At 39.3% G+C, this 19,500-nt stretch overlaps 1 protein-coding gene across 11 annotated transcripts in view; it reads right to left on the reverse strand.

The window, feature by feature from the left end:
• Positions 1–557: 557 nt before the first annotated feature.
• The window catches only part of LOC135079982 (potassium/sodium hyperpolarization-activated cyclic nucleotide-gated channel 2-like), a 99,481-nt gene continuing 80,538 nt past the window's right edge, over positions 558–19,500 (reverse strand). For 7 of the 11 annotated variants that reach the window (XM_063974639.1, XM_063974638.1, XM_063974634.1 and 4 more), the window contains 9 exons: positions 10,443–10,606; positions 10,103–10,245; positions 8,778–8,915; positions 7,520–7,621; positions 6,952–7,101; positions 6,506–6,724; positions 4,577–4,841; positions 3,765–4,271; positions 558–3,438 (listed from right to left, as the gene is read on the reverse strand). In XM_063974639.1, the coding sequence (XP_063830709.1) occupies positions 3,317–3,438; positions 3,765–4,271; positions 4,577–4,841; positions 6,506–6,724; positions 6,952–7,101; positions 7,520–7,621; positions 8,778–8,915; positions 10,103–10,245; positions 10,443–10,606 (1,810 nt within the window). In that variant the 3' untranslated portion in view covers positions 558–3,316. The remainder of the gene's footprint in view (positions 3,439–3,764; positions 4,272–4,576; positions 4,842–6,505; positions 6,725–6,951; positions 7,102–7,519; positions 7,622–8,777; positions 8,916–10,102; positions 10,246–10,442; positions 10,607–19,500) is intronic. The other 4 variants (XM_063974640.1, XM_063974636.1, XM_063974631.1 and 1 more) reach the window with 3 other exon arrangements.

A 19,500-nucleotide genomic window follows, 5' to 3' on the forward strand; every position in this document is an offset into this window, starting at 1 on the left:
TGAATATAGAGCCTATGATAGAGCCAACTTTCATAAATATTACTTACTAGCTTTTGCTCGCGGCTTCACACGCGTGAAATTTCGTTTGTCACAGATCGTCATAAAATGTTATTCTGGGTTATAAAGAATAATACTGTAAAGTTTCATCAAAATCCGTTAAGTAGTTTTTGCGTGAAAGAGTAACAAACATCCAAACATTCGCATTTATAATATTAGTAGGATTTACTTACTTTATCTTAAAATGTACGTTTTTACAAGTTTTAGATCAATCAAATATTGTTGAATAGCATTAGATTGTGACTAATGATATCACCTGCCCCTACTAGGCCATACACATCGCGATAACAGGTGAAGCCAGATATTCGCGAATCGTTGGTTTCAACTAAATGACGTCCAATGCTGGACAAATGCCTACCTCAAGGATATCTAACGACCGGTCCTGCGCCGCCCTAATCGCATTCGAGGCTTTTCTGTAAAGACTACGGCCTACGCTACGACGCCTGAATTTGGGATGTGTGTGGCCTACGGGATAGAGGAAGATAACAAAAACAACTAGGCGGTTTTCTTCATTCTTTAATGCATTTTCTCTAATTTTCTTGACAGCGATGAGCACTTTTGGTGAAATTAGATACCAGAAATCAGTAAAATATTCAATAAATAACAGTCCAGATTTCAAAAAAACATTTGGTTTCATAAAGGTTTCTCTTACATCCAGTAGATCAACTTCACAATAAAAATAGATCTCTTCTATAAAATTTATATAATTTACAAAAGCAGTAATGTTAGGTAGATAGATAAAACAACAGTAAATAAATGCTTCTGGGGATTAAACGCAATAATATCTCTTTTGTAGATAAATTGACAGATAGTCACTCTGCTAAGACCAATTGTATATAAATATCTTACCAGTACAAAGTAACTATTGGTGTTAGTCGCCAAACTGAGACCTAGGCTGCGTTCATCTACAAGTAAGCTACTGCGTATTGGTTCGTCGTTCATTATCTATATTTTGGCTAAAAAGTCAACATTTGCAAAACCTTCTTTACAAATTGTCATGACACTATAAGAAATAGTCAACGATGATCGTGCCAAAAGATGCGCCGGCGGCGGCCGGCTCGGGACGGTGGTCTCTCGCTAGGATATGTTACTCATATTATCTAATTTATTCTAACTTAAAATTATTTAAAACTTCGTAAGCGGTTGCGTAAGCTGTCGAGTAGTCGGAGTTGTAAACTAAGGTGGTTATCGTAGAAGAAGACAAGTAAATGATAGACCAAAGTTCGTGTGTAAGAAGCATGTAGTCATGCGCACTACTATCTCTACGAGTCGCCGAGCCGGCGGCCGGGGCGCGCCGCAGCTGACCGCTGCTCTATCACAACGTAATTCGTCCGAATTTGTTAACGCTCCGGCCTACTTATTCCTACGAAATGATCGCTATCGACAATAAATTATTTTCACCTACAATTAAAACAAGGTATGAAGTGTGCATCGAGAACCGAGAAGGAGTCCCGCGGCGGAATAATTGACTGGACCGCTCCGGGCGGCCGCTTACAAGTTACACTTCGCACAGTCCTCGACAGTGCTGTCGCTCGATAGCCCACTATCGATAGTTGAGCAATGTGAGGCACGATTGGTCAATCGATGCCGAAGGCAATGGCGCTACGCTACGCGGACCCATCACGGTCTGCCTTAGCATAGCCAATTTACGCGACCATCTACCGATGGTGTGCTATCGACGAATCGACAACGCTACTCGACATTACAATATTTACAAAGAAACTCTCAAAAGATTCGAAGCGCTACTGATCCTCTACTTAGGAAACCGAGAGAATTGTTTGCGCTAATTATGTCCGTTATCGGTAGATATGACTACTTATAATTAAAATGAAGAAAGCAACCGTGTGCTATGAGTCGCGTGAGGCTCGTCAGTTGTGCGTCGCAGTGCAGGCCGCGTCAAGCGTCGCGGCGTGGGCGACTCTACCTTATTTTTAGTCAACAAATATAAACTTTTTTGTATTTCCCGCGTAACTTTCATAAATGTTGAATAAACAATTTGTATTAGCGTTGATTTTTGTTATCTAAAAAAATTGTTATTAACAATTATGTCTACTTAAGCCTGCAAACATTGTATCTTTTATTTATTTCAATTATTTACCTGTAATATGTTAACAATCACTTTTTGCTTAGAATAATCATAGACTTAAGTAGGTAGTTCAACTTTAATTTCGATCTTGGCAGTTCGTTTGTAAGTATTCGAAAAAGGACATTATGCCGATTATAAACAAGGTTAAAAGTGTGTGTTACAGAAGCTTCTAAAATATAGTCCTTTCGAGTGATGTTAATTTTCTAAAACATTATCGAAATAATCGAACTGCCAAGATCGAACTAACTAATGGCATTCTTCGCGATTGTGGGTAGGGCCAAGATGTTAGCAAAGACAGATTCACCACCTACCCGCGCCACGCAGCGACGTTTCACGCCCTTCACTTCCCACGATCCAACTCCTAATCGTTATCATGTACTTAAACAACTTCAAATATAATATCTCCGATTCGTGTTTATCAGGAACGTTTATACACCCGACATTATACATCCGCGATCGGATCCGCATCAACAATAGAGGTCTATTTCATACGCCAACAAAGCATAAAATAGTGATATCTTTACATTTCAGTCTAGTCTATATAATTATTTTCTCTTTTAATGGCAAGGTATCTCTATAAAGATTCAATAGTATCATTCTCAATATATAACAGGTATATCTATACAATCGCAATACGTCGTATTCGATCCCTCACAGCGTCAATGATATAAAATTTAACCTAAATTATAACACAGGAGAATTAAGTATAAGATCACAAAATGAGATTCAGCGGGCGGCGCTGTGCGTGCGCGCCCGGCCTGCAGCGCGTGCCGAGCCCGACTCGCCCCTCCCTCCCAGCGACCATCGACTCACTCGACTACTAGAATCGACTCATTCTCATCGACCGCGGCAATTCGTTACTATATCACCAGTTGCTATGCTACTTAACAAACGAAATTTCAAAAGTTGTGATGCCAGTACTCGAGTATCGATGTTAGGATGCGAATCGTCGAGTCAGGATTCGATTCCTCAACCGACTCGGCACGTCACTACCGGCGAAGTCGCAGCTAATACTCTACGCTACAACTAGCGAGGCGGCGCCGCGGGCGCAGGGCTCGCACTAAGCCTAGTATTGCTATCGGTCGGCCGCGGCGTAGGCCGGGCCTGGTCCGCGGGTCGGCCTAGGCCGGGCCTGGGACAGTGCTGTGGCCGGGCCTAGCACAGGGTGCGGCGTCAGGGCGCGATGCCGGCGTCGGACTTGTGGAAGGCGGCGCCGCTGGCGGACAGCGCCGGCGCCTGCGCGGAGCTGAAGTCGTGCTCGGATTTCGGTCGGGGCAGCGCTGCTGCGGCCACTCCTGGAAACGAAGGATTGGTTAGCAATGTTATGTTAATTTAAAACAATAAAACCAAGCTAATATCTCTACCATCTATTTTAACATTTTAAATCTTTTTCTTCAGAATAATTATCTGATGACAGGACAATTAATGCGGTCCGAAAAGGTAGATTTATCTAAAATTCGTAGAAAAGTGTTAAAATAGCATTATGTTACAAAATTCGGTTGCAGGTCTAGCTTAAGTATCGTGTAATAGAACCTCTTTCATAAGAATCCGACTTTGGATCGACGCACACAACATAAATCACAACATCCAATAAAATCATAAAGTTTCATACAATAATTACCTAATCCCGGCAAGGCTACGCCCGCCATGCGGCACGAGGCGGCTTGCAGCGGCTGCAGCGCCAGGCCCAGCGAGCGTTCGCTGAGCCGCGCCACGCTGTCGTCGCTCAGGCTCACATGCTCCGCCTCCGCAGCCAAAGCGTTCACCACAGCATTGATCGTATTCCCCTCCGATGTAGTATCATCTTCTCTATGCGCCACCAGGTTAGGATTCTTCCCGATCTTGTTCAACCGCTCCGCCGCCACGCTCTCCATAGTCCGCCGCATCAGCGGATACTGGTCCAATACAGCGTTGAAGTGGTCCACGGACAATGAAAACAGGTTGCAGTAAGTTTCAGCGCGCACGGACGCCACGCGGCGCGCGTTGGTCAAGAGACAGATCTCGCCGAAATACGACCCGTCCGATAAACTGGTCGCGACCTCGCCGTTCGCCATCACTATGTCTACGATGCCTTCCTGGATGAAGTACATCTTGTTGCCTATGGTGCCTTCTTTTATTATGATATCGCCTGGAATCAAATAAAAAAGATATTGAGAATCTGGCACAGTATTGATTAAATGGTAGGTGATGAGTTTATAAAGTGAGCAAGTTAAGGAGTCATACACCAGAAGAGTTGCCGAAGTTCCTAGTTTATATTTGCGGAAAATCTAATGCAAAAAGTGGCCGCTCGACTATTGTGGTAAGCCCACTCCTGACACAAGCATATTTAGCTTAGAACGAGGGGCTAACGGGACTCTTAGTAATTTGTGCAATAAACAAATTACTTAGTTTAAATAATACTAGCACATTATTTATTATGATGAAAATACCGACCGGGTTGGAAGACTTCGTAGCGTAGTTTGGTGACGACATCGGACACGAAGTTCGAGTCGGCATTAGCGAAGAAGGGCACGGACGCGACCAACGACCGGCAGTTGTAGTTGATCACGTCCTCGCGGAGCTTCTCGCTCAGCTCGCCCAGGATCAGCTCCTCGTCGAAGAACTTGCCCTGGTACCGGTGCTCGAAATACTCGGTGATCCGTTGCCGCATCTCCCTGGGAAGCTTGCGGTACGCCATGTACTCCTCTACTTGTTTCACCTGGAATTCGGGAAGGTAATTTTTAGGGTTGCCTTTAACTCTGATTGCACTCCGAAAATGCGTAGTGATGAGCTTGATCTATTCGATAAAATATCAGTATTGTTGAGACCGAGAGTAAATAACATCATAACTTTATATTACTTATACAATAATATATGAGTATTAAACCAGAAAACCAATATTTCAGATCATATTCGGGCTCATCACTAATCCAAGCCACTACACCGACTCACAACCCTACCTAGTGAAAGCAAACTGCAATCGTGCATTTGTTAGAAACAGAAATTGCAACCTAAGATGGTAATACGAGTATGAATTCTTATTTCCAGCTGATGATATTGTTAGTGCGGCCCATGAGGAGAAAACTGTTATGAACACCCGTTAAATTTAAGTGAACGTATGAGTTTCAGTGCGGAATGGAGGAACAATATAGTTTGTTCTCGTAACAACGACGACACACGACAAACATTTGCTCTGTACTCACGTCTAATCTCTGAAACAGGCAATGTAGAGTTTAGTAGAGGTTTAAAAATGGTGATTTTGGTCTGCAGCGTTAATGAGGGGTAACTTTTGTAAGTAAGTCTATCGTGTTCATCTAGATCTTGCAAGTCATTTTGAAGATTAAGATGATTTCAACACAAAAAAAATGGGATTTTCGACTACTGTCGCTCCAAAAAAATATCATGACATTGAAAAACAAAACTCTCATTAATTACGAACCAGGTGTTCATAACGGTTATCGTTTCCAGTTTATCTGAAGACAGAATCATAATTAATGGTGATGGTCCCTTCTTAATTAATTAGGTATTGGTACACTTTTAGCACGATACATTTTTATTCGAACAATAATAAACTTTCTTTTAAACGGTTGTGAAAGCCGATTGCAAACTTGGGCTGAGTTGCACCAACTTACTTTAACCGTAACAAATTTCTGACGTTTGTTAAACGTTAAAGTAAGATGATGCAAGCAACTCAGCTTTACTCATCTTAATGTTTGCTAGTGTCACCACTTTAGTTATTGAAACATGTCCTTCTTACATTTACATATTTGTAATTATTACCATCCAGCCAGTGTGAGGAGTGTAGGCCAAATTCTCCATCTGTTTCTGGTAAATTAGAGACGTTCGTACTCCTGCAGTGGAGATCAAATGACAGCTGACGGTGATGATCATCATCATTTTTCATCCATCAATATTAATCAAATATCAAAATTGAAAATGTAAGATTTTCGTCTCAACAACCAGAGTGGCACCTGCCCCCCTAGACAAGTTGCACTTTTTGATCGAATCGAAAATCGAATCCCTCATAACTCCATACAAAAAAAAGTCCTTTGGACCATTTTTCGACTAGTTTGCGATTATAATGTGCACTTTGTCTAGACCAGTGTTTTTCAACCTTTTTCATGACACGAGTATGAAAAAATGTTTGGCGACCCCCCGACGGTTCGCTTTTTTTTTTCATACATTTTATAATGTTGCAAAGATGTTTGTAGAGACCGAATACTTCAATCCATACAACATTTGCATAGTTAGATTTCGGATTTATCTGTCTTTATAAGATTTTTTTTTACTGAAGTAGTTTTTACGACCTCTCGCGCCTCCCCTACAGAGGTTGAAAAACACTGGTCTAGACCCACTGAGCCCAGTAAATAAAATTTTACATACCTTTTCACGGTACTGCCTGCGCGAGGAGTCGAGTGACTGGATGAGGTTGGTCGCGTGGCCGAGGAACAGCGCGTAGCAGGTGGCTCCGGAGATCATGGACAGCATCGTCAGCCACATGTCGGTGAGCGACTGCGGCGGGAAGCGGCCGTAGCCGATGCACAGCATATGCGACATCGCTTTGAATAGCGCCCACGAGTACTGCTCCAGCCAGAATGCTTCCTGGAATGGGAATGTGTTTAAAGTCATGAATTGAAACTAAAATAAAAATAGTCTATTTAAAAAAATATTGGATGATTTTGTTGCGTGATGTAGAGTCAATTCAGATGATCTCAGGATAATTACTACGGCGTAGTTACAGTTAGGTCAGTATTTTCAATAATTACCTACAGTTTAGATTATTTTTTCTGGCAAGGTTGTTTCGGTGTAGAGCTTGAGCTCTAACTTACTTGAAGTTCATTTATCGCGACCCATGAGTTGGCTGGGAATCCTTGCAGCATAGGAACGAGGAACTGAAGGCAACCGGACCAGTGGCCGATTAACAGCATCATGCAGATTAGGTTGAATATCCGCATGAACACCGATGCCATGTTGAGGAACTGCGAACAGAATGCCAATAGTCAAGATCGGGCCACAGTGAAGTTTCGCCTCTAAAGGAAGCCGTGCGGACTGCGCGCGACAAGGACGCTCGAGTTCAAGCATCGCGATGATTCTCTACCGATGAATTCGTAAAGTAGTGAAAAATAAAGTATGAACGCGTGAAACGAGTCACGAGCGAGCATGCGTGGTAGGTGACCGGCGGAGTCGCGCGGCCGCGGCCGCCGCGCGGTCGCGCGACTCGCCGGCTCTTGCGCTCCGCCCGCGCGGCCGCCGGCGGGACGAGGGTCGGAAACAGAAACGCCAAAGAAAGAAAGCGAAGCGAGCGCAGCGGACTATGGGACGCCGGGCGGCGCCGCCGGCAGCATGCTAAGCGGGCGAACGAGCACATGCGCGCCGGCTCGTGCCGACCCTGGTTACCTTGAAGATCAGATTGCTTTTGGTGTCACTTTTCTTTTTGGCAACGTCGGAGCTGAGGCGCCCCCTCCGTTCCGTGCGCTTTTTTTGAAGATTCTGCAAGATCTAGAAAACAAGCGAGAAACACGAGATAGTAGGAAGAGAGCCAGGCGCGCCCTTTGCGCGGGCGGGATCGGAGCGGGCTTGGTCATCGCGGAGAGTGCGGGGCGGGGCGGGGCGCGTGCGGGCACACACAGGATGCACTAACACCGAGACGGGTCGTGGGCTAGGCCCCTACGCTACGGGTGCGCTGGGCGCGGCGGGGCATGCGGCACCTGGGAGGCGAGGTCGCGCGAGCCTCCGCCGTCCGCGTCGCCCGGCTCGTCGCGCGGCTGCGGGGCGGGGCTCATCTGCACACAACGTCACTGCGATGTCGTCACCACCACCCTCCCCGTACTCCACTTCTCACTGAATCTCCGCTTTGTACCCGTCGTCCGAAAAGCTACTCTACAGTCTTCCGAAACTAACGAACGCGGGTTATTTTCGTTTTTGAAGTACCTAGTTTCGACTATGATGGTATTGTAAGGTCGTTAGTGCAAGTTCTGTTGAGGTGCTCGCTTCTAATGTATTGTATTTAATAAGAGTTTGTGGTCCCGACGTTTTTCTAGTTTAATGATTGGGGGATTGCGTTTTTAACAGTTTGACATCAGCGCATCAACTCTAGAGGCTTCGAAAAAGCTGCAAATCAACATTGAACGGTTTGGCAAATCATATGTCATGTTGGCAGTGGGGGACGGTTCGGGTCGGCGTTCGCGGCGTTCGCGGCGCGGGCGCATAGAGAAGAGAGAGAAGTCAGACGTCACGGTGAGAGCGTGCTCAGGCAGAAAGAAGCTTGCAGAGAAGCAGTAGAGAAGTGCAGAGCGGGACGTGGGGCTCACATACAGTGGGGGCGGGATCAATGGTATAATACAGGATTACAACACAACTCCATTTAAGTAATCATCAGGGATCACTACACGCTAGAACAATTTCAAAGTAATTATATCACATCTTTGTCATAATCATAATCAACACTAATCATAAAGCTACATTTTAAATCTTCAAGGTCTCCATTACGTCTTCATTTATCGATAGTTTAATCCAATATTATTAAAAATTAGTAGTAGCATATTTAGTCATGTCGTGTTAGTAAATGTGAGCGTAATGTATATTAGGGCAGTGTTAGTGGTTAAGTAAGTAGTTAGTAGCAACCCAGTGTGGGTTAGAAGAGGTGATGGCTTACATATACTTCCTCCCATTGGGACACATATCGGACGAGCCTGGAGAGCCGCAGCAGTCGCACTAGCGACAGCAGCTTGGCTAGCCGCAGTATCCGTAGCGCTCGTCCCGCGTGGAGAATTTGAAAGCTTTCGCTAAAATCCTGCAATCACAAACGCACACAGTGAATAACACATAACGTGCCACCGGCTACTCTAAGCAGAAGATTAGAGCACCGAGTCAAAACGGCAATGTTCTTTTTACAGTTGAAGTGAAGACATGCATACTTGCTGATTCGAAAGATTTATAAGTATCAGCCAAAGAAAAGTGCTGAAGCATAATCGAACATGTTATAATTATGTTTTGACAATTTACATCATCGGAAAAGTTATCCAGTGGGACTCTGTCTATCAGATTAGTGAAAGCTTTTGTAACTGTATGGCTAGTAACAGCCTGTGGCTATCTATTATCAAGCTTCTTGTTAATTGTTGTCTAAAGTATGTAATCTTTATTTTGAATTGCTTGTTAGTGTAAATCTGGTAAAAATAAAATTAAATGTAAGTAATAAAAACAATTTGGTCGTGTTGTACAAGGTTAAAAGAATAAACCCCGGGTACGTGTTATTAACAAGTAGGTATTAAGTTGCATTTACAGAGAGGTAGATATGTCCAAAACAATAAATCGACAGATTAATAGAAAAGCATTTAATAGATCATGCTTACAATTGTACAAAAAGAAAGAGATTTAAGACTTGAAGACGACGTGCAAGAACCAATCAAAGGAGCAAGTACAAGGTATAAATAGGTACATAGGAATCATTAAATAGAAATTAATTGGCAGCAACAAGTGCGGTTAGAAAAAATTCAAGAGCTGTTGGTGCACAAAATCGAAAAGTGCTCATCAAAAGTTAAGAATATTAGGAAGAAGGTGGATACCCCATACGATCGTAATTAGGTAAACGGGTACTTTTAACTGAGATATTTTAGTGGTGTCCAACCCCGAGGAAAATCATATGGGTTACCAATCGTTAACGTGCAAAAAGTTTAGAGTCGTGATGTAAATTATAAAAAATGAAATAGAAAATCTTCAGATGAAGAATGGATCTAGTGTGCAACAATCAAACCTTTACATGTTCACTTTTAAACCCTTAAAATACGACATAAACCGAACACGATGACGTAGGTTCTCGTGGCAGTTGGGTAAAAAATTCACAATGAGAAACCAAAATATACGAAAACAACAATGAAAAAAATTGCCTATTAAAATAACACCCAAGCTGAAACAGAATCAATAACATAAAAGACAGGTTTAAACTAGTAATAAGAACAACACGGCCAAATTGCAACGTACGTTTACCTGATTGAAGATCAAAAATATATAATCTAGTGGTATACTAGAGATGAGGTCAAGGAAGAACCATGTCCTCAAATAGTGTTTCGCTATTAACTTGGGATCTAATATCACTTGTTCTGCATTATCTTGCTGCATTATTCCTGAAATGAGAGAAAAAGACAAATTAGAATCTATTTCTATTATAAAAACTATAAAAGTAAGTAGGTAGGTAGTAACTTGTCAATTAAAAAAAGAAAATTCCTTACAAAAATGATCATAATAATGAGCGATTCATAAAACTAAATGAATTTTCGGTTCCCGGACATCAAAGACAAGAAAAAGCAACAAATACACATACCTGTTCTAAAATTAACAACGATATCTATAAGGAATATGGTGTCAGAGAGACAGTTGAAGGCAATCCAGCGCGTGCTGAGGTCGTCATTGAAGAAGGAGATGGCAACTGGCAGGATGATGAGGTTCGCCACCAAGAGCAGCAGCATGCATAAGTCCCAGTAGAATCTGTAACAAAGAGAAAAAATGGTTAGAAGGGATGTACAGACAGACAAGGAAATTAAAGTTGAAACACCACTATTTAAATTGGTAGCCTTTTATTCTATAACTAAATCATATTCCTCTTGAATATTCAAGAACAGTTGTCATCGAAAAAGGCACAGACATCTTCTGATTTTGAGGGTTGTAACGAAATCACCTCGAAATCCATAGCGAGTTGGGGTTTGTAGGCCCAAAGGCATTTGAATTCAATGTACCTACTTCGAGTAGTATTTGAATTGAATACAGTTCATTTGGCCAAGGTACAGGAATAGATTGGGCTTTTAACTAAAGGTTAACGCAAAATATATCAAATCTTAAAGCAGTTTCAAGTTCAAATGTTACATAAAATAGCTCTTTAGGCTCTGTAATTTCCATAGGTTAGGTACCTACTTGCATGAAACTCGTATAAACTATGTATGTTGTCGAAACTGACACGGTTCTCCAACGAACTTGAGTTATTTGTCATAAAATATGTAAAGTTCCCTCAAAGTTTCGATGTACTTGCCGTCGACGACCCAACTTCGCCGTTCATAAGAACCTATTACTCATAGTTACGTGAAGATTTATTTTTTCAGCAGTAAGAAGAAAGACATTTTAGTTTGCAAACTTCACTGCGCTCGGTGGAAGATTAAAAATACAATTCGACTACAGTTGCATATTTTGTCACTTCAGCTTCAGGATTTTCAGCGAAATTATTCAACGCCTGGTTATTAGTAGTAGTAGTAGTTTTAGATCTATCTACACTAATATTCTAAAGAGGAAAACTTTGTTTGTTTGTTTGTTTGTTTGGTTGTAATGAATAGGCTCAAAAACTACTGAACCGTTTTTAAAAATTCTTTCACCATTCGAAAGCTACATTATCCACGAGTAACATAGGCAAAATTTTATTTTGGAAAAAAATAGGGTTCAGGGGTCCACGCGCGCGAAGCCGCGGGCGGAAAGCTAGTTGTAAATAAAGTTCCCCGAAGATTTAAAGAGACGAAAAGTAGCTCAATCAGTTAGTAATCCGGATTGTCAACCCATTCAAGTCAGCTCTACAACATATTTTAATTTACCAGTCATCCTGACACCAAACGATCATGAATCAGTTATCCCACAATAACGTCAGTTTAAACAGTAACGGGGCTATTCCGATCTGTGACAGTAAATGGTCAGTAAGCATAAATTCAGTACAAAGCAAGCGCAGTGCGGGCCATCGTCTGTAGCCTTTGCAATGCTAGTTAATGGCCTGTTAATTCGATTGGACAGGTGAGTAATGGATCCCCACTGCCAGTGGGAGGACAGATGGGAACAACTGACGTGGAGTCGCCACAAGAATACAGGACCTCGTCCGGTGGTTAGAGTGAGTTGACGCATTCAAGGAAGTGGGATTCTTGAACCTCGTTGAACTCGTGGTCTGATAAATTGAGTAATAGCTGCTGCATTTCTTAAAATTTTGTGGCTTGGTCACAATGTATCCGGGAATGTCTAGATGTGTTCTGTGGAAGAGCACTAAAGCTTACCCAGGAGATTACGAATCTAAGCCAGTACCTATTACAAATTTGATTTCTTTTCTACTAGTTACTTGCTTCTAGAAAACTGAGGAATATATTCGACTATGTATGAAGGACGGCATATTAAAACAAAGACTATGACAAACTACCTAACGATTTGGTAGATGCAACAAAAATGTAGCTAGGCTTAACAGATGAAAAAATGTTGCAAACTCATAAATTTATCTACCATAAACTCTAGATTAAAATCTGATGGAAGTAATTGAGCAACATTTTAAGTACATGTACTTAAATCGTAAATCTATGGCGCATCGTTGTTCAAACGCGTGCATGTCACAATTACCTAATAGAGTGGCGATTTCATTCGCAATTGCTCGTGAAATGATCTCATGCCGTTTAATCTCGCGCATGATGCAGGGATGCCAACTTCCAATAAAATTTTAAAGACCATGTTTTACTGCACTCCAAATAACGTGAAAAATGCTATCACTAAAGTAAAAAACTCTAACAAATTGCGAAAGAATGCGCAAAAACTTTTTTTTAAAACCAATATCTTTTTCTTAATAGACACACTGAGGTCAATTTTATTGGGTGGCCTACGGTTGCGGCGTTGAAAAATAATTCTATCCATGTGTTTATTAGGAAGTATGACTATAATATTTCTGTTGTTGAAGGTGTGATTTCATTTACCTATGTATAAATAGAATATTATGATGAAATTAGACGATAATAGAAGATGGTGAGACATCGTAAGGCGAGCAACATCTGCCCACAACAAATCACACTTCTGACGACCACGACCACTCTGTCACGACTAAGATGAATTATTGCATTACGAGCATATCTAACGTAGAAATATCAATTAATACAAAGCTGTTTAAGCAAATGATGCACAGCTGAACTAAATAGTTTTCTAAAAAAAGGGGTTAATATAAACTTGGCAACCCTTGCAGCGTGTCCCCTGCGTGGCCGCATTACTTTGTAGACGAACATCATGCTTATATTGAGCTGGTGTGAATAATTGAACGCCACAATGTGCGATGACGGTATATCCTTATTTGACGGCACTATTAAGGCTGGATGGGGGATGAGCGTTTTTTATATGACTGATTCGTTTAGATTTGTAAAATCATAGCGATTATGAGTGATTCATAGACTTGTTAACTGTAATCAGAGCAACATTCGTCACCAACTTTGTTTCAAGATCGCATTCTAATTCTAAAGTAGTATCATAGTAGTATGTAGATTGTAGGCCTTTTCTGTTAAACACGTCCCAAAAATAGCTTGTCCTACCACCTTAATAACTCTAAAATATAGATAGTAGTATCGATCAGATTCAGAAGAATTTGTAAAACCATACGTAATGTTTTCTGCAAAAAAAGTAACAAGCACAAAAGACAGAGGTTTATACGAGTAGGTGCATAAAGTTTTATATTTATCCAGGTGCAATAGGATCAGGGAAAAGAAAATGGACTCGTATTACCAACCACCACGTAGAAAATAAACTCCATTTCACACCAGCGGGGTGTAAAAGTTTAAAATTGTTTTATAAAGTCAAGCAGCCAGACTTGGAAATAAAACCGTATAATGTTGGATGCAGACCCTCATATTTTAACTGTAACGGCTGACGTATAATTTGTATCAAACAAATCAGCTTCTAGAACTATCCATTGCAGAATCAGTTTATCAAAAGCTTCATAGGATATTCATAAAAGTTTATAAAAGCCAAGAGTGATTTATTCAAGCTAAAGAAATAAAGTTCAGTTAGATTTACGAGATCATGTTCATTATTTATATCGGGGTAATCAGTCAATCAGTTATCAAGGTTATGAAATTCAAGTATTTAAGTAGGTCAGCATTTGTTACGGGTGTATGACACGCATTTTCACAAATTGATAAAGTTTCAGTGGAGCATGAGTGCTATAGCATAAAGAGGTAATTTGGTAAAGCACTTTTATTTAATTTTATGACAGACATGTTTATTTTGATATGGCTCATTTTTGAGCTTTATGTGTTCTCCAAAGCATGTAATCTGATGTTTTGGTTTTAAGCATGCAATTTCGTAGATATGCTGAAAATCACTTATGAGTGCTATTTCCACTTTACATTGGGAATTAAAATTATAGAAAGCCTAGTAGAGGCTAGAAAGGCGCCTTTGAGCTACCATAGTCTGCCATTGTACTTGTGACTTCAGCAGTTAAAGGCTATACTACCTATATGTATAAGAAGTTATCACCATGATAAAAGTAAAACCTTTAGTTCCACGTTTTCCCATTACAATAACCTTTCTTGTCCACCGTTCTACCTACTCAAGCAGTCCACTTGCCCCTTTTCCTCAGGAACCGCAGTAATTTTACAATGGCATTTACGCGTAGCCTCATAACAGGAGGTTCATTCCGCCTCAGCCGCAATGTGGCCCGACGTAAAGAGCTAAATTACTGTAATTTCCCACAATAAGCCAGAAAAATCTCCACAATAAGTCCACTGTCGGAGGGAGCGATGGCAGTGAGTTATGCCACGTTCTTGAGGCGGATGCTCAGAGTTTTGGGTATTCGATGATTTGTTGAAGAATCGTGTAAGTAGTAGAAACTATAATTCATAGTTTCTATACTTTTTATGGAAACAGGCGAATGGAAATGGGACGATCATCGCTACGTAGACATCTGCTGAAGGCAGTTTTGCAGGGGATTTCTCATTTATTCTAAAGGACATAGTAAGTAATTGTTATTCGAAATACTTTTGGTTATAAAAAGTGATTTTTAGTTTAATGCTGGTTTATACTCAAGTTTATGAGGATTACGACCATCATACACGGATTAATTCGGTTTCACCAGGTTTCACGGAACTTATTAAATTCTCAAATCTTTGATAGGTACTTTCACAGTATTAAAACCTAATCGGTCAGGAACATGTTCAATAAAGTCTGCCTGTGTATCAGGTGTTGGGGCGAATGTAGGTTTTTAGGGTGATAGGTATCATTTACTTTGCCTGATAAATCTCACATCGTTTTTCCTGCTGTCTGTTTTTAAAACGACCATTTAGAAAAATACCTTCTACATGAGGATAATGCTAATAAAATAGGTACAGCTTCATATAAGAAGTAATTCTATTTTCAGCTCTGGCAACATAATAATGCAAAATTTCTCAGCGTTTCATGGACGGTAGTACTTTTACAAGGATTTATCCTAAAATCATCTGGTCTTATTTGGTTTAAGGTTACAACTTTCATTCCCAAACTGGTATCAATGTTTGTTTACGTGGCCAAGTCGATTCCATTCCGAAAACCAATACTGGCGAAATGTTTACCTCTCCAGAATCTTATAAGGCGACCAAATATACTCCGAATATCCATGGGCAATACACAAACCTACGAGTATTTCACTATTTGGTATTTTAAGCTACTTTTTGGAAAAGCTTTTAAATGAAATCTTTCTTTATTAATACATTTTTACATTCATTAAACGATGTGAAATTTGATATTACTTAGTTCTTTGAACGTTTTGTTATCAAAATTGACGATAACGATATAACTGTATCATCTACATAACGCAATATTTGCAATGCTCATAAAATGATGAGCTTTAAAAAAGTCACGTCAAGAAAAAAAGTTTTTGATCTTAGAGAACTTGGAATATTTTTTAGTAAAAAAATGTATAGGATCTAAAAGTGTTCTAGTTACCTTAAAATGATTATCTTAAAAAATGGAATTAACTGTAACAGCTCAAAAACAATACAAACAGCAATTTTTACCCTTTCCCGTAATATAGACTCAGACCCCAACATGTGGCCTCCATTCCTGTCGAAATGAAATTTAAATAATCCACTCGGGAGTCGTCGGGGAAACACTTGGATCGCGGAGGTGTAGCATTTGTACAAATTACGCATATAAAAGCTGAGGTTGCGGCTGTAAAAAATTCTATTAATATCATATGAGAGACTGAACCGACTCTTCGATGGACCACAGTTATGATTGCTCTGTGCTTTTACAATTTTGTGCGTCCGATTCAAATTTAGTTATTCTGTATGATGAATAAATAATGTGGTTTTGGCTACAGTTGAAACATATAGCCAGTTTTCCCCATTTCCTACATAGGCACGATAAAACAACCTTTTTCAAAAGAAATATATTAGTCGTGTCGTGATACGTGACATACTCGTATCTTAATAAATAACTAAGATACGTCTGTAAAGTAGCATAAAGCCTAATAATATAGAGTTGTCTCAGCTCACATATTAGAAAGAGAAGTTAGGCTACAAAAATTTTAGGTGTGTAATTTTACATACTGAAATTCAGATTAGGTATGCAATCATCTTTGAAAGCATTTGCATATTGATGTCAAAACTGCAAGAAAAACAGAAAAGGCAGGGCACTAGATATCCGAATTGTTAGATTTGCTACGTGGCTTATTGCCAACACGAATGAGTTGTTTGGCACATCCACTATGTGGTATGGACTTACAAATTGTGCAACCCAAAATGCTGTTAAGACTTGCATAACTGCTTTTTCAATTCCAAAAGATAGAAAATATGTAATAATAAGAACCTACATAGGTTTATTGATTTTAATCTAATGTTATAGGAAAAGTTTGTGTTAATTTTCCTTATTTTAATAAATCTTTTGGATTAACTTGTGTCTATCTATACCAAGTCTATGTGTCATTGTTAATTGCTTCAGTTTGTAGACTTTTTTAGTTTAGATGATAACTTTTATTGTTTTCAAGTTTTAAGCTAGTATAGAAGGGTTAGGTATTAGGTACTACTAGTGTAGTTAAAAAGAATAAAAGTAGTCCCATAATTTTTCAGGTGTGTGTACCACAGGTATGTGTAATAGCCATAAAACGCAACTCTATAAAACCGTGAATGTTTGCTTTCACTACAAAGCTCAGCATTGTCTACGATGGAATGTCTATGGTCCGAACACAATGGCAGCAGTAAACTGCGGTGGCCGATTCATCATAGACATTAAATTGGAGCCACCTACTGTGATGTTACCTTGATGAGAAAGTTGAACATTTTGGCCAATACATTTTCAGCTGAATTGCTATCCTAGATATCATTATCTTTCTAAAGACAAAATTATATGTGTGATGATTGCTCGTTATTATTAGAAATGTTACGTATGATTTGATCTGGTATTAAAGGTTTTTGCCATGTCACATATTGTCATGATTTATTATTTTTCAATGTTTCTACTGTTTTTACTGTTGGACGTAAGCTCTAATAGACGCCATAAAGCACGATTTTCCGTCTTTTCATCCAGCCGTTGCCTTTTGTTTATACGAATATAATATTTCGTTCCTGCAAAAATACTAATAACTACATAAAGCTTGCTTGAATCTAGCAGATAGAAAATAATAAAGCGTTTAAGTATCTACGAGTATCTCGACACGAATTATTATGACTACTCATTAACAATTATTCTAAGATCATACTAAGATATTTCAGCAAGAAAATCAGGTAGGTATGTATGTGCCTATTGATACTCTACGATCCAATCAAAATGCTACTCGGATTAAATCAAATCACAAAAAACAAAATACAATCATTAATGGAATACGTAACACGGTCGAGTCGATTAAACTTTTATTCTCCTACGCAGCAGACCGCCATAAATAGTTATTGCAGGACTCCCGTGTGGAACAAATGGAAAGCAATTTAAACCCTATCTATAGTGATAATGATGAAACTTTTCCGCTCTGGAGAGAATACCTGTGGCACGCTTGTACGAGTAGGTGGTAACTTTAAAGTAATATATTTAGCGTGCCAAAGACTAAAACAAAAATGTATGTTAAGCAAAGAAGGATTAATTCGTTGATCATCTACAATATTTTTCCAAATTACTAAATGGGTCTTGAATATTGATGACAGTTCAGGTCAAGAAAAAATGGATAAGGTTTATAAAGATTTTAAAGTTACGTAGGTACTTAGATTGTAGTTTAAGTAAACTCACAAAATGACATATAAAAACTTCAGCTCTACATTTTTAAAGCTCTACTTCGAAAAGTTATTTAGTTTACATCACTTTTGTTCTTGTTCCAGCTTTTCAGGTGATTTTAAATAATTAAAGTCATTAAGCCATCACTGTCAACAACTCAATTAATATGACAATCTCTGAATGGATTGCGTTATGTAAAAATTTACGCCGCGCCACCAAACTGTAAAGCGGTGTTATTTTTATGCATCTAGGTTGAAATTGCTCTGTCACACACGAATGTTGGAACAAATTGGTTTAATTAACCTTAATTTTATGTAGTTAGTATTGTGCATTCAAATGCGATAGCACAGAGCGTAATGGAAAAGATTGAATTTTCAATTTTCATTGGAAATGTGCCGTCAGTTTTCTCGCAATAGTATCGAGGCATTTACCTGCTACGTGTTCTGGATTGAAAAGCGGAATTGTTATGTGGGATTCCATATTTTCTTTTCATAAAATCCTCGGCTATTTTACTTTCCAACAGGTTGAGTTAAATAAACTTTAAAAAGACACATTAAATTCTTCAATACCTTGTTTCCATTCCATCTCATTGACAAAGTGAGTTTAATTTGCGAAATTCTAAAGACTCATTTTCTTTCCAAGTGGTCCTAACGAGTAGATATTTAATTAACTTTGTTAAAGAGACAATTTACGTCTCCTCCATTTGATGAAGGTATAGCAGAAAATATAATTTAGATTATTTTATAATCTGGTTCTAACACAAATGAATGTCTTATTAATTTGTATGATTATATTTAGTTTTTAGGAGAAGTTAATTAATATGTTTAGTGTCAGAAAAATCAGTTCCCACCTCATACGCCTAGGCATGCTAAAAATCGAAGGCTATACAGGGTGTTAGGTAAATGGGTATATAAGCCGACACTGGCCCATGTTAACATATGCATATAATTAAATGGTATGGTGAAGACAGAAATTTGATACTATCATCATTTAAATTTTTTAAATGTTCATAAAATTTATAAAAATCAGATTTGTATGAAAATTAAAATAATTGAAATGATGATATCAATTTTCTGACTTCACCATACCATTTATATGCATACGTTAACATGGGCTAGTGTCGGCTCATATACCCATTTACCTAACACCCTGTATAGGTACAAGCGATGTGCTACGCTTGAAAATTACCTATTTTATAGGCTCATCCACCATAATAAGGTCGTTTCGGGCCTGATGGCGCTCGTTAAAGTAGTTTTTAATGTATTAATAACATGCATTGAAACAAAGGAGAAGTCAATATGATAATAGTGTCAGAAAAATCAGTTCCATCTAGGCATGCTAAAAATCGAAGGCTACACAGGTACAGGCGATGTGCTACGCTTGAAAATGACCTATTTTATTGGCTCATCCACCATAATAAGGTCGTTCCGGGC

This window comes from Ostrinia nubilalis, chromosome 17 (assembly GCF_963855985.1).
Source record: "Ostrinia nubilalis chromosome 17, ilOstNubi1.1, whole genome shotgun sequence".
In the NCBI taxonomy this organism is placed as follows: domain Eukaryota; kingdom Metazoa; phylum Arthropoda; class Insecta; order Lepidoptera; family Crambidae; genus Ostrinia; species Ostrinia nubilalis.